Source organism: Anabrus simplex, chromosome 7 (assembly GCF_040414725.1).
Source record: "Anabrus simplex isolate iqAnaSimp1 chromosome 7, ASM4041472v1, whole genome shotgun sequence".
NCBI lineage: Eukaryota > Metazoa > Arthropoda > Insecta > Orthoptera > Tettigoniidae > Anabrus > Anabrus simplex.
In genome coordinates, this window is record NC_090271.1 from 335,423,758 (window position 1) to 335,437,993 (window position 14,236).

The window sequence follows — 14,236 nt, forward strand, 5'->3', positions numbered from 1 at the left end:
TTTAAATATTGTTATCACTGAAATTAGATTTACAATCAATGTAATGAAATTTGTAACAACAATCCAAATATGACAAACCTTGAGGCAATTGTATAGGCTGATGATGCTTGTGAATAAAAGCGAAACATGTCCCGGTAAATTAGTGTTGTAACATTACAACTTAGCAACACAAACTGTAATTTGTATTGAAAAGGTGGATCAAAACAACCAACAAATTGTTAGTATATCACTGGACACTGGCGGAGAGCCGAGCTTCCACTGCAGCGAGACATACAGTGAGCCATGGTACTGCTATAATGGACTCTTGAGCTCAGCTCATTTGAAAATAATACCCATTTGCATTCACTGCCCTCTTCTTACAGGGAGGTTTAAATTATAGATGGATTTATTTGCAGTGTTAAAAAGGTAGTCAAAACATAATTCTGAAGTAGCTAGTAAGTAGGTAGGGTATTAGGTTATACTATTTATTAGTTTAATGAATCTTAGTATTATAACTTAGTTGACATTTGAGAATTAAACTCAACTCTAGCCTGCCCTATGACTATGAGTCATGATCATGACCACTCAAAAGTAGCTGTTTTATATTGGGAAGAACGGCTCAGTATTCTCTCAGTTCATATGTCACATCGTTCCACAAGACTTCAATCATATGTGGACAGACGCAATAACTTAACCAACAGTATGTTGAATCAGAAAACCAGTGGGCTACTGTACATATCGGGTACCCTATACAAAATATGACGATTTAAAAAAATCCTCAGCTGATAGAAAAATACATATTTTCAAAAATGACTGAACGAGTTGTCGTGCGGTTAGTATCGCGTAGCTATGCGTTTGTATTCGGGGGATGGTAGGTTTGAATCCCACCGTCGGCAGCCGTTAAGATGGTTTTCCATAGTTTCCCCATTTTCCCACCAGGAAATGCTGGGACTGTACCTTAATTCAGGCCATGGCTGCTACCTTCCTAATCCTAACTTTTCCCACCCTGCATCGCCAGAAACCTTCGATGTATTAGAGTGACTAGCATTTTTTCTAAGAAAGGATTTCATAGTATGAAGACCAGATGGCAGCTCAGAGCACTGAATGCCGTTGCTGCTGTCTTACCAGCACATACTACACAGATGCAGTAGGAGCGGTGACCAATGTGCCGTGAATCGGATCACTGTATCGATTCAGTAACGTGAACGGAATCAAATTAACTGATTCAATAAAATGAATTGAATGTCCCATCACTCCACTGTATGTGGTCTACAGATCCAATAGCAGGGCACAGTTGTCTTCAGAGAATGGAAAAAAGGCTTCTCTAAAACATATTTACAGTTCAGTTTTCCCTACTTTTCCTGATTCTATGGCAGTGACAATGATGTTATCTGCTTTAAACTTTTTTTTTTGAAACCAGAGAACCGATGGTTCTGGTTGACTCCTGCAGTGCAATAAATAATTTAGGGAACAAAGAACCATCCATAATGATTGTTTGTATTATGGTGTATGAATGTATTAGTGAACTAACTGATTGCGCTATCGTGTGCATGATTTTCTCACCTACAAAATATTTATTTATTATGGCTTCTTTCGTGTGGCGAAGTTAGGGCACCCGGCCCTCTCTTACACTTAACCACAATACAATAAATAATATTAAGGTTGCCTATTACTAATTACACTACTTATACTATTTCCTAAATTAAGCTTAAGTTACACATCCACACAATATGCAGCTTATTAGCTCGTTACTTCAGTCTTTTCTATCTCACACAGACACTTGCACATACACTTACAATGTACACACTTATCAACTACCCTTACGTTTATATTATATAAAACTAACAGAAACAACTTTTAATTTTACAATTACCAATCACACGCACACAATACACACCAATACACACTTCAATCGGTATCTCTCAACAGGAAGTCTCGGCAAGATATTTTAAATTTGAGGAAGGAGTCAATGCCCCTGACACTTACTGGCAGGGAATTCCAAAGCCTGGATCCGGTTACAATGAAAGATTTATTATACACAGAAGAGTGGTGAAGAGGAATAGCTAAAGTGGAGCCCGAGCGAGTGTTACGATTATGGAAGGAAGAGAGGAAGTGAAGTTTAGATGAAATATACCGGGGGGAGTTACTATGCAGGAGTTTGTGTATTAAGACAAGTATATGATATTCACGTCTCTTATCAGGTTTTAACCAGTGCAGTGCTTGATAATAAGGAGTAATATGCGCATCATATCTTAGGTTAAAAATGAATCTAAGGCAACAATTCATAATACGCTGCAGTTTCCTAGTTTGTTCTTTAGTAGCGTCTACCAAGATAACATCACAGTAGTCAAGGATAGGAAGAATTAGGGTCTGTGTTAATCTTTGTCGCATGTTTAGTGGTATAATATCTTTGTTTAATTTCAGTGGGTGTAGAGTAGCAAACACCTTATGTCTTATGTTTTTGATATGTTCTGTCCAATTTAGAGTTTCAGTCATAGTCACCCCAAGATTTCTCACTGTTTTACTATACGGAATTGTGCTATTATTTATTTGTAAAGGAGGAATGATCGAATCATTGATCTTGTGTAGGAGCTTCTGGGAACCGACAATGATAGCTTGCGATTTTGATGGATTTATGAGAAGTTTGTTTGCGAGAGCATATTCACTGAGTCTTTTCATGTCATCATTTATGCATTTTACTGCGTTTGGTAATTCGCTTAAGCTGCAATGGTAGTAAATTTGGAGATCATCAGCATATAGGTGATAATTACACGTTTTTAGAGAAGATGAAATGTCATTGATATACAATGTAAAAAGCAACGGTCCTAAAATACTACCTTGTGGCGTGCCAACTTTCCTTGTACGCCATTCTGAATTTCTTTCGCGAGTTATCACCCGCTGCCTCCGATCTTTCAAATATGACGTAAAAAACTTCAGTACTAAAGGGTCAAACAAGTAATATTCCATTTTCTTAATTAGTAGCTGTAAGTCTATTGTATCAAAAGCACCACTGAAATCCAGTAGCGTTAGTACTGTAAGTTGTCGTTGTTCCATAGCTAGTCTGATGTCTTCTGTCACTTTAAGGAGAGCCGTGGCAGTGCTGTACCCTTTCTTAAAGCCCGATTGTAATGGGTCAAGGAGAGAATAGTTATTTAAATATTTCAATACTTGCTCGTACACCAGTCTTTCCAAAGCCTTAGAAAGCGCTGGAAGAATAGAAACTGGGCGATAGTCAGAGGTCAGTTTAGGATCGTTTATCTTGGGCACTGGGATGACATTAGCTTGTTTCCAGAGTGCAGGGAAAGTTCCATTTCTGAGACAGTAATTGAATATATGTGTGATAATCGGGAGGATAGCGCCTATGGAGTCCTTTTGAATTGCTTTTCGCACTTGAACCTGCTTTGTTGTAAATAGAGGATGGAGTGTAATGGAGAATTGTTCTCGAGCCATGTCTAGAAATTCTTCTGCAGCCTTATTCTTTTGTTTTCCATCCTGAATATGCAAACGGGATACACATTTCATAATTTTCCTACTCCCAATTCTGTGTTGTTTCTTGAAACGGCTGATCCATTGAAAGTTAGAAACTTCATTTTGTTCCATATTGAACTGGGATTACAGTAAAATGAAAACGTTCAGGGTCCACCTTTTCAATACAATGAATATTTATTGATGCGAGTAAATATCACATGTCGTTGAAAGAAGATTGGTACTAGTTTCAACGCTCATTGCGCGTCATCATCATCCAATGAATCGACTGAGCAAAACACAACTTGTCAAACAACAATATAAAACACATGATAGCACCTACAAGACGATGTTAAATTATCACTAGTTAAAATATAAAACACATGGCAGCAAATACAATGACAGATGTTAAAAGTTAAAACGTTGAAAGCAAATCAGAGAAGGTAACCCAGTTGTTAAGGTATGATACGTGTATGATACAGATATGATGATACGTGCATGATAAACGTGAATCATACCTTAACAACTGGGTAACCTTCACTCTGACTTCACTAACCCAAAATATTTGTGGACATGTGAAAGTTTCGTTAAGCAAAAGTTTTACAGCCCTCTTCTTTTACTCCATACTGATATTTTCTGGCACACATTTTACGTGACTAGGAACATAACTAGAACAGGACAACTTGCATGGCATTGGACTCGGAACATCACTAGATTCCAGAGAGTCATATTCTAGTTTCGAACTGGGATCTGGAGCTTTGCTTGCAATCGGGAGAAGGTTTTGACAAACGGAAACACTGGAGTCGCTTTCCCTATCTCCACTGTGGAGAAACCTCCTCAATACGTTGCACTCCTCTATGATTATTTTCCATCAAATCAATCAGCTACTGTCTCATTTCCTTTTTTTCATGGAGCTAACTTTTCCTGAAAAAGAAAATGCCCTTTCATAGAATTAACTCGTTAGAAACTCCGCTACGTTAATAGAATTTAAAACATCATCCTCCGAGGAACTCTTTTTCACCATTTTGCTTTCGTTAAAACAATCATCAAAACTGTTACATTATTGTTGGATAAAGTGAAACACCTCACAGCTAGCATGTGCGGCTATACTTATCACTGGCCTTGGGTATGTCGTCCCCTCCAGCCAACATGTTCATGTAGAGTATATCCTGTTGTATACAAAGAAGCAGATTTGTACAACACAAATAAAATATTTATTGTTGAAGGTTTTTTACTCTGTATAAAATTAACGTTTCTAGAACTTGCTTCTTTTGCTAAATGTACACTAAATCTGTAATCTGAATAAGCTTGAGGATGTCTTGGAAAAATGAGACATAGGCCCTATATACAAATCTAACCTAATATGTACAATAAGTTTCTCATTGCCAGAAAACAATGCAAATCAATATCACTATAATTGGAAAGATCTTCATTGGGGTAATCACATGAATGGGATTGTAAATAAAGGGTACAGATCTCTGTGCATGATTATGAGGGTATTTTAGGGATTGTAGTAAGGATGTATAGGAGAGGGCACATATGTCTCTGGTAAGACTGCAGTTAGAATATGGCTCCAGTGTTTGGGAACCTCACCAGGACTACTTGATACGAGAACTGGAAAAAATTCAAAGGAAAGCAGCACGATTTGTTCTGGGTTATTTCCAACAAAGGACTAGAGTTACTAAAATGTTGCAAACTATCGGCTGGGAAGACTTGGGAGTAAGGAGACGAGCTGTCAATGGAGAATTTGCGTGGAATGACATAAGTAGAAGAATAAGCTTCAGTGGAGCTTTTAAAAGTAGGAAAGATAAAGTTGGAATTCAAGAGGACAGATTGGGGAAAATATACATTTATAGGATGAGGAGTAAGGGATGCGAATAAATTATCAAGGGAGATGGTCAATAAATATCAAAGTTCGATGAAAATATTTAAGAAAAACCTAGGTTAACTGTTATAAATAAATGTAAATATGAAGTAAACAATGGCTAGGGACTGGTCTAGAAAGCCGAGAATAATGGCCGAGAGGATTCGTCTTGCTGACCACACGACACCTCGTAATCTGTAGGCCTATGGGCTGAGCAACAGTCGCTTGGTGGGCCAAGGCCCTTCAAGGGCTGTAGTGCCATGGGGTTTGGTTTTAATTGCTAGGGAATCTGCCACCTGGGTAACTGCCCTAAATGCAAATCATCACTGATGATTGATTGATTGATTGATTGATCGATTGATTGATTGATTGATTGATTGATTGATTGATTGATTGATTGATTGATTGATTGATTGATTGATTGAAGTTCCTTTTTTTAACCAAAGGTTCTTGGTGTCAGGTTTTAACATCTTCATTATCATTATAATAATTATAGCAGAAATGTGAACATGGTTAATTGTGACTGCAGTACTTACAACAACAGGGGGAGATACTGATGATAAAGAAGAATGTAGAGCATTCTGCAATGCATTAATCAGTCCAGGTACTCCATACTTGTCCTGTACCTGGTAAGTGGTACCTATTTCTTGCAATCCATCTTTCATAACATTTCTGTCAGAACATACAAACATGAAGGGAACATTACTAAATGTAACAGCCAATGAAAAATCATGTTTACATAGTGATATTTTTTACAGAGCCTGTAGTCATTTAATTTAGTTAATTGGGAGTCTCCCTTGATGAGGCACTGAAGATAGAGGTAGCAGTTACTCTCATCACTCCCCCAATGCATGGCATAACAACAAGCACTGTAATTCCCTCAGTTTCTGAGTTGTGCTTCATGCTTAGAACATTGTTTAACAAATGTCAGTCTGTTGCCCAAACTGTGTTTGAGTTATAAAGTATTAATTTGGGGTAGTTAATTCTCACAATGCCTCAACATGTGTACACAATACAGGGCAACCAAGAATGAGTTAGCTGGAAAAATTATTCCATTTATATAGGAATTATAACTGCTTTAAGCATGTAGTGGTGCTGACTGAACTTTAAGAACCCCCTGTGAGTGAGGACAGTAGAATAAATCCGTAATGTATATCCTGGCTGTATAACAGGTAAATGAAAAGTGATACCCTGCACCCATGGACTCTCAAATTGGGAATATGGGTTGATGACCACAGGGCCCTTAGCTGAGTCAAGCTCTAATTCAACATTAAAAACTTCATATCTGGTTTGTATTGAAAGGAGATAACATACAATTGAAGGAAATTTGATTGATCCACCTTTTTTCAATACATAATATGTTGTTAATATAATCACACCATTTTATATTCATGACCGGTTTCGGTATCTATGGACACTATCATCAGCTGAAACAGGTCGTATGAGCAAAGATATTAGTACATATAATAGACCCTTATAAGTGACATTATTAGAATGAAGAAAAAATACAATGCTTAAAAAAATATAAACAAGTTATGTGCTTGTTGGTCAAAGTATAAAATGAAAGTGAAGATATTAACAAATGTTTAAAGACTTGATCATTTTGGAATGGTTAAAAAGTCTCAAGCGTAGCACTGCTAAACACTGGGTGAAAATAAAACATGGACATCCAGTCCTTCCACGGAGTATTGACAATAATGTAACATAAGTAAGTTTGATGGTGGCTTGTAACATCAACTCATAAAAAGAAGCCATCAATTATGAGGTGCCCAAAGAAGTGGATCATATTACAAGCGAAGAGAAAGTAGATATATGGCCAGAAAGTTCTCGATCCAATTCAGAACCTGAAGTGTGAAAAGAAGCCTCTTACATACATCTAGGCCAATATTTCAATCCTATTCTCAACTTGAACGACATTTCTGAAAAGCCCAGAATTTTATTTGATTCTCTTATTTCAGTTTTAAACTCCCTAAAAACAGCTTGTTTTTTCAGATTATACGTCACACGTTATCATGTTATCCTTTCCTACCACGCCCACCTGATTCCGTCCCCTCCATCTCCCCTCCTCTTCCCCTTTCTGACCCAACCCTTTCCCCTCCCTTAACGATGTTCTATGCTTCTAGCAAACTCCAGCACTTGCTCCTTGCCACTCTCCACACACACATCAGGCCGTTCGAGGTGAGTCTCCTACTCAACTTTACAGTGTTTTGCCCTATTTCCAAGATTTCATTTTAACTCTTAACTTTCTCTTCATACTTCAGGTTCCAAATTGGATCAAGAACTTTCTGGCCATATATCTACTCTCTCTGTGCCTGTAATATGATCCACTTCTTTGAGTACCTCATAATTGATGGCTTCTTTTTATGAGTTGATGTTACAAGCCACCATCAAACTTACTTATGTTACTTTATATTCAATACTCTGTGGAAGGACTGCATACTACGACAGTTTTTGGATGTCCATGTTTTATTTTCACTCAGTGTTTAGCAGTGCTACGCTTGAGACTTTTTAACCATGCCACAGTGATCAAGTCTTTAAACATTTGTTAATATCTTCACTTTCATTTTATACTTTGACCAACAAGCACATAACTTGTTTATATTCTTTTAAGCATTGTATTTTTACTTCATCCTATCAATGTCACTTATTACTAAGGGTCTATTATACTGTATGTACTACATATTTGTATATCTTTATTCAGATGACTTGTTTCAGCTGATGATGGTGTCCACAGACACTGAAACTGGTACTGAATAAAAAATGTGATTATATTAACAACATATGTATTGAAAAAAAGGTGGATCAATCAAATTTTCCTCTATTGTATGGGTCAACCTCCTCACTTCATCTTTCTTATCCAACGTCCCTAGGTCAAATCTTGTTCTCTGAAAGTACCAGGTGCATCAAATATAAACCGGAATTTAAAATTAGTGAGCGGAAATGGGTCAGGCTTTGACAGGATGTTGGTGGGGATGTCCAGAGTAGGGGTCTTGGCACTTCACACACCACAGAATGACCGCTCGCTTCAGTATTCCATGAGTGAGCAAGAGGTAAACATGTCTGTTGCACAGCGTATCATCATCAAGTTTCTGACGAAAGATGGCACCAAAGCCTCAGAAATTTTGAGAAGGCTCCGTGCACAGTTTGGGGATGCAGCCCTTTCAAAGACCCGGGTGTATGAATGGCACAAACATTTTTGGTATGAGGAGAAAAAATGGAAAACGAGCCCCACCAAAGACGACCGCAGACAAGCATCACTGCAGACAGCGTTCGTACTGTAGGTGACCTTATTGAAGAAGATAGGTGTATAAAAATGTCTGAGATTGTTTTGCTCGTAGGAATAAGCTGTGGAAGTGTTCAAGTCATCATCAATGATGAACTCAACCTTAGGAAATTTTCTGCCTTGTGGGTTCCTCATCTTCTCACCCAGGAACAAAAAGAATTCTGCCAGGATCTTTATCGGAGGCATTTGAATCACTACAAAGAGGAAGGATATGGCATTTTGTGTTTTGTTGTGACTTCTGATGAAGCCTGTGTTCATCATTACACCCCGGAGTCAAAACAAGCAAGCATGGAGTGGCGAGAATGAGGTGCAGCTGGCCCAGTTAAGGCCAAAACACACCTTTCTGCAACTGTTTTTTGAAACTGTGTGGGCATTTTGCTTGTGGATTTCCTGCATGAACAAAGGATTGCAGCCTATTACTGCCATCTTTTGGTCCAAACAAACATCGCCAGCAGCTGATCCGAGATGTTCTTTTCCTGCACCAGAATGCAAGGCCACACACTGCTGTTGTAACATGGGAGGAAATGCAGTGGACACCTCTGGAACACCCTCCTTACAGTCACTTTGTGACTACCACTTGTTTTGACCAATGAAAGAAGAACAGGGAGGAAAGTGATTTCATGACGATGCAGTGCAACTGGCTGCACACACGTTCTTCTTCTTTTTTTTTTGGTGGCAAAATTGTGTGTCATATTCGGGAGACTATGTAGAAAAATGAGGTGCTTGTTGTGTATTCATTGGTGAATTCAATAAAATTGTAAAAAAAAAATTCCGGTTTATATTTGATTCACCTATTACAGTATCAGGTTTGCAAGGCCTAGTGTATCCTTCATGACCCTCCCCTTTCCTTTGCCATTACCCTCATTCTTCCAAGTGTAGAAACTCTTCCTATTTTTTCCTCTGATTAGAGAAAGGGTAATGGTTGCATGGTTTGGTTGTACTTCTTTTTAATACAATAATCACTACCACCACCTCTGAACTACAAGGACACAGTGAGGGCTCTGTACTTACCCCAGAACTATTGTTATAGATGTCATATGTGCATTTCTAACCAATTCCTTAACAGCATGAATTTCTTCTTTGGTTTCTGATATGTCACCATTTGTCATAGTCACTATGACTGTGCCCGGAGAAGCTACCTGCAATTATAATATCAACAGTTACTAGACACTTCCTGATGTAAAGTAGTGAATGGCTGAAATATGTGTATTTCAGTACAAGCACAGATGAAAGGAAGGAACACATTATTGTATTTACTTACTGTTCTTACTAAAAGCCTTTATTTTACCACCTAATCACTACACAATTTTTCATTGAATAATACTAGTTTTGTCCAACCTCACCTATTCACAACAACACATTGTTAGATAAGGATGTAGTAACATTCCAAATATCTTAATAAAAACAAGTTGAATGGGTCTTATATCCCAAGAAGCTAGGTCCATAGGTGATCGCTGAAACACCTAACATATGCACATTCAAAATATTTATTACAGTCTGTATCTAATATATAACACTTTAAGATAAAATGACAGTCTAATGGAGTTGGATCCCAATAAGTTAGGGACTATAAATTATCATCAAAAACTCACACACATAACTTATGTAAACAGTTCTTAAAAAATATTCCATGTAGTCTGTATCTAAAAACTTTAACTCTTAATCAGATAAAAGGCGACTTTAATACCATTGTCTGTTGGTACTCTAAAATGAATAATGTTTGTTTTAAAAATTACAATGTTGAATAGTTTACTATTCTTATTGTGGAAACACACAAAAACATATTTTCTGTTATGTACACGCTTGAAAAGGTGGATCGATTTTCTTTAAATTATAAATGCTGTTATATTGGCTGAGGGATATCCCGATGATTAAGAAAATCAAGTCATATCCATCTGTAAGGGCAATAGTGCGGGATATCCCTCAAGGTTCTGGTGGTGCACCTTACGTAGCAGTTAGTATTGTGAGATTTCTTGGCTTAGTAACATGCAGAATTTTCTCTAAACTTTGCCAATAAATTAGTGCTGTTCTATGTTTTCAGAACAAATTTAAACAGTAAAATTAAATACAAATGGCATTGAACTCTGCTTGAAACTTTCATAAAATTCTGTTATGGGCTAATAGAATTATACAAGTTTATAGGCAATGTGTGTATTGGACAAATGATATCTAGTTGTGCCATAAATTCTGTCCCTAGTTTACAGAATCAGCAATAATATATTAGGTTACCCCTACAGTACCTTTTGCAACTAAGCAATAATATCATCCAAGTTCCTGAAACGAAAAGACTTGAAGATTTGTTAGTGCACAGAATGGAATGAAGATCAATCAATCAATCAATCAATCAATCAATCAATCAATCAATCAATCAATCAATCAATCAATCAATCAATCAATCAATCAATCAATCAATCAATCAATCAATCAATCAATCGATCGATCGATCGATCAATCAATCAATCAATCAATCAATCAATCAATCAATCAATCAATCAATCAATCAATCAATCAATCAATCAATCAATCAATCAATCAATCAATCAATCAATCAATCAATCAATCAATCAATCAATTGCTAGGCGGGCATTAATTCCATTGTGGAGTTTTATCTCCCGTATGCAGTTATCAGACTGTGCCTCTTAAATAGGCTTCTGATAAGTTCACCTGGACACACACAATTGGCACACAAAACCACATCTCTGTACAATTGGGCATTGTTTTCTCTTCAGCAATCTTTTTTCGGCCGGGTGGCCTTCACCTATATCTGCTACTCAGCCGACCTCAATTAGCAAATCAGTTGACGCCTCGTTGGCTGTCGACTTCCCTACGACCATGGCTTTTTGCATAATTCCCGGCGTGGATCTTGCCGTTCCCGAAGATTAATTCTTCGACGACCTTTGTGCTGCTGGCCTTCCGGTCCACAATGTCTATCGACTGGTTGATGGCCTCACCTCTGCACCTTCTTCACAGATTCTGGTTCATCTCAGAGACGAGGCTGCCCTTCAATGTCTTTACACTTCGGGCGCAACGATTCACCGTCGGACCTATGCAGTGGTACCAACCCCTCCATACATTGAAGACCAGCTTTCTGCCAACCTAACCCTTGTCCCCACTGTCAATGCGTCTCCATTTCAGACAATGCTTCTGCCCTCAACTCTCACCATCCCGACAACCAGCACAATTACCACCACAATACCATCCGTCCTTCTCCCTTCCTCACTTCCCGTCACCATTGTTACCACTTGTCATCCCTCCCCTGTTATGTCATCCTCTCTTCCTATTTCTGCGCCTCCTGCCTTTCAGCAAGTTCCTGCTAACCTGCCGGCCTCGTCTGTCACAATTACGCCACCGCCATCTCCGCCGGCTAGCACCGCACAACAGTCATCATCGACCCAGCCGCCTTCACCGTCCACTTCTGCCGTGTACAGCTGTGTGCTCCATGGAATCCCTCCAGACTTCTCCGACAGGGACATCTTCCAAGAACTCCGTACAGCCGGTGTTCCCGTCCGACAAGCCATTCGGATCCGGAACGCCTCCAGCCCAACTTTTATGGTACGCCTCCAGCTGCCTATATCCGGAGCAGTTAAACAGCTCATCGCCACCAGTGCCCGTGTCCACAACCATTTTTATCGCGTCAAGCCCTCTCTTTCCCCGCCTTCACCTGGTCGCCAGAGCTCAGATCGTCCATATCGTCGCCCCCGGCCAATTCCTCTTCCCATTTTTCCACCTCCACCAGTATGCCCACCCCCTCCTCACAACGGCTTCCTCCCTTCTCCCCTTCCAACATTTGACCTCCTCCGTCTTCTCACTGCTTCTCTTAACCATTTAACCGCCTCCCTCCATCTTCTTACTTTACACATCTACCCCAGCACTTCCTCCCTTGCATTTCACATCTTCCCAGGTATCTTGATAACACATGTATTTGTAATCACATCGTTGTACTTACCATTTGTAAATCTGTCAATAGAGCTCTAGATAACCTACACACCCTTAACCTCATCTCCTTAACTTATCCATTCATACTTAGGCATAGGCACATTTCCCCTCCCATCTCCTACATATTCACATCCTTTACCCACCTCCTTCTTTCGTCACATCTCCCCAACCTGCCCGCATCTCTTGGCCAGAGAGAGGGAGTTACCCTCCAGGTGGCCTGCTGGCCCACCCCACCCCTTCAGGGTGGGGAATGAAAGCATTGTTAGTTACTTAGTTAGTTAGTTCACCTGGATTGAGATACATACATACACACACGAGGAGTTCTCTGAACGAGGACTCATCGCTTCTTTGTCTCTTCCTGTATTTTTGATCGGCCGGAGGATGCCACATCTATACTTCGTTCTTCGCCGAGCAAATTAGCATATCGGCTGTCCCCAAGTTGGGTTGACGGCCTTCCCCAGCCAGCCATGTCTACTCTCCTAGTAAGTGATGTTGATCCAGCTCTGTCGGTTGAAGACATTGCTAATGAACTTCGCCCGCTCGGTGTCTTCAGTGTCTTATGGCTCTGTTCCTGCACCAGAGATTCTTCTTCATTTCCATTCTGCCAGTACCAGCCATTCCATCCGAGCTACCGGCATGGTTGTCCAGCACAGATGTCATCGTGTATCATGTATACCAGCACACACCAACACTCAAGAACCTGTACCGCCTACTGCTCGCCTGCCTCCACCGTATACACCACCCCCACTTACATCATCTTCTTGTTGCACCCCTAACACCATCGCAACTACTCCCATCTCTGTTCCTATCTCTCCCAACATTTTGCCTACTGTACCTGTTCCTACCATGACTACTCCCACTATCGCCATTACTTCTACACAACTTTCTCCCATGACTTCTATTACTACTACCACCTCGTCCCATCCATCTCCTCTCCTGACCTCTCTTCCTCTCCCTCCCAACCCTGAGCAGACACGTCGCCAGGAAACGTCTCAACCACTGTCTAACGAGGGAACTTCTACCAAACCTCCTGACAATGCGGCACGTTCATCTTCGCCACCACCGCCATCTGATCATACCTTAACTTACAGCTGTGTTCTGCGCGGTATGGACCCCAACGTAGCACCTGCTGCCATCACCCGTGACCTTCGCCAGGCCGGAGTACCTGTCAAGAGAGCATCCCGCATCTATAACTCCGACAGTCCCACATTTCTGGTGAGACTCCAGCTGCCGACACACACCGACGTCCAGCGCCTTATAGACCAAGGCATCCACATCTATGGCCGCTATCATTGGGTTGAACCCTCTCATTCTTCTCCACTTCCATTGCACCGTAATCACACACTACCCACCCGTCCCCGGCCCGTCCCATCTCCCCAATCTCCTCGTCCTCATCTCACCGCTCCACCACCTCCCAACTACTTTATGCCTCCCTTACCTAACCCGGACCTTTTCCATCTTATACTCACTTCCCTTGTTAAATTCTCCTCATTTTACCACCTCCTAGCCCTCCATCTTTTCTGTCACATCATCATGTAAAGCACTGTATTTAATATCTTGCATTGTATTGCTGCTCAATACAGATTCATCTCTCTTTTATATATTAAAAAAAAAAACTTAGCCGAGGCGCCTGTAATCCCCACACCTTAATCACACATCTCCCTTCCCCTCTCCTTCTTCTATTAAATCTCCTCAACCCGCCCATGCTC

At 40.1% G+C, this 14,236-nt stretch overlaps 1 protein-coding gene across 3 annotated transcripts in view; it reads right to left on the reverse strand.

Annotated features, from left to right (window-relative positions):
* LOC136877157 (calcium-activated chloride channel regulator 4) overlaps positions 1–14,236 on the reverse strand; it is a 115,804-nt gene that overhangs the window by 88,055 nt on the left and 13,513 nt on the right. For all 3 annotated transcript variants that reach the window (XM_067150966.2, XM_067150967.2, XM_067150969.2), the window contains exons 4-5: positions 9,603–9,730; positions 5,845–5,980 (exon numbers count right to left, since the gene is read on the reverse strand). In XM_067150966.2, coding sequence (XP_067007067.2) covers positions 5,845–5,980; positions 9,603–9,730 — 264 coding nt within the window. The remainder of the gene's footprint in view (positions 1–5,844; positions 5,981–9,602; positions 9,731–14,236) is intronic.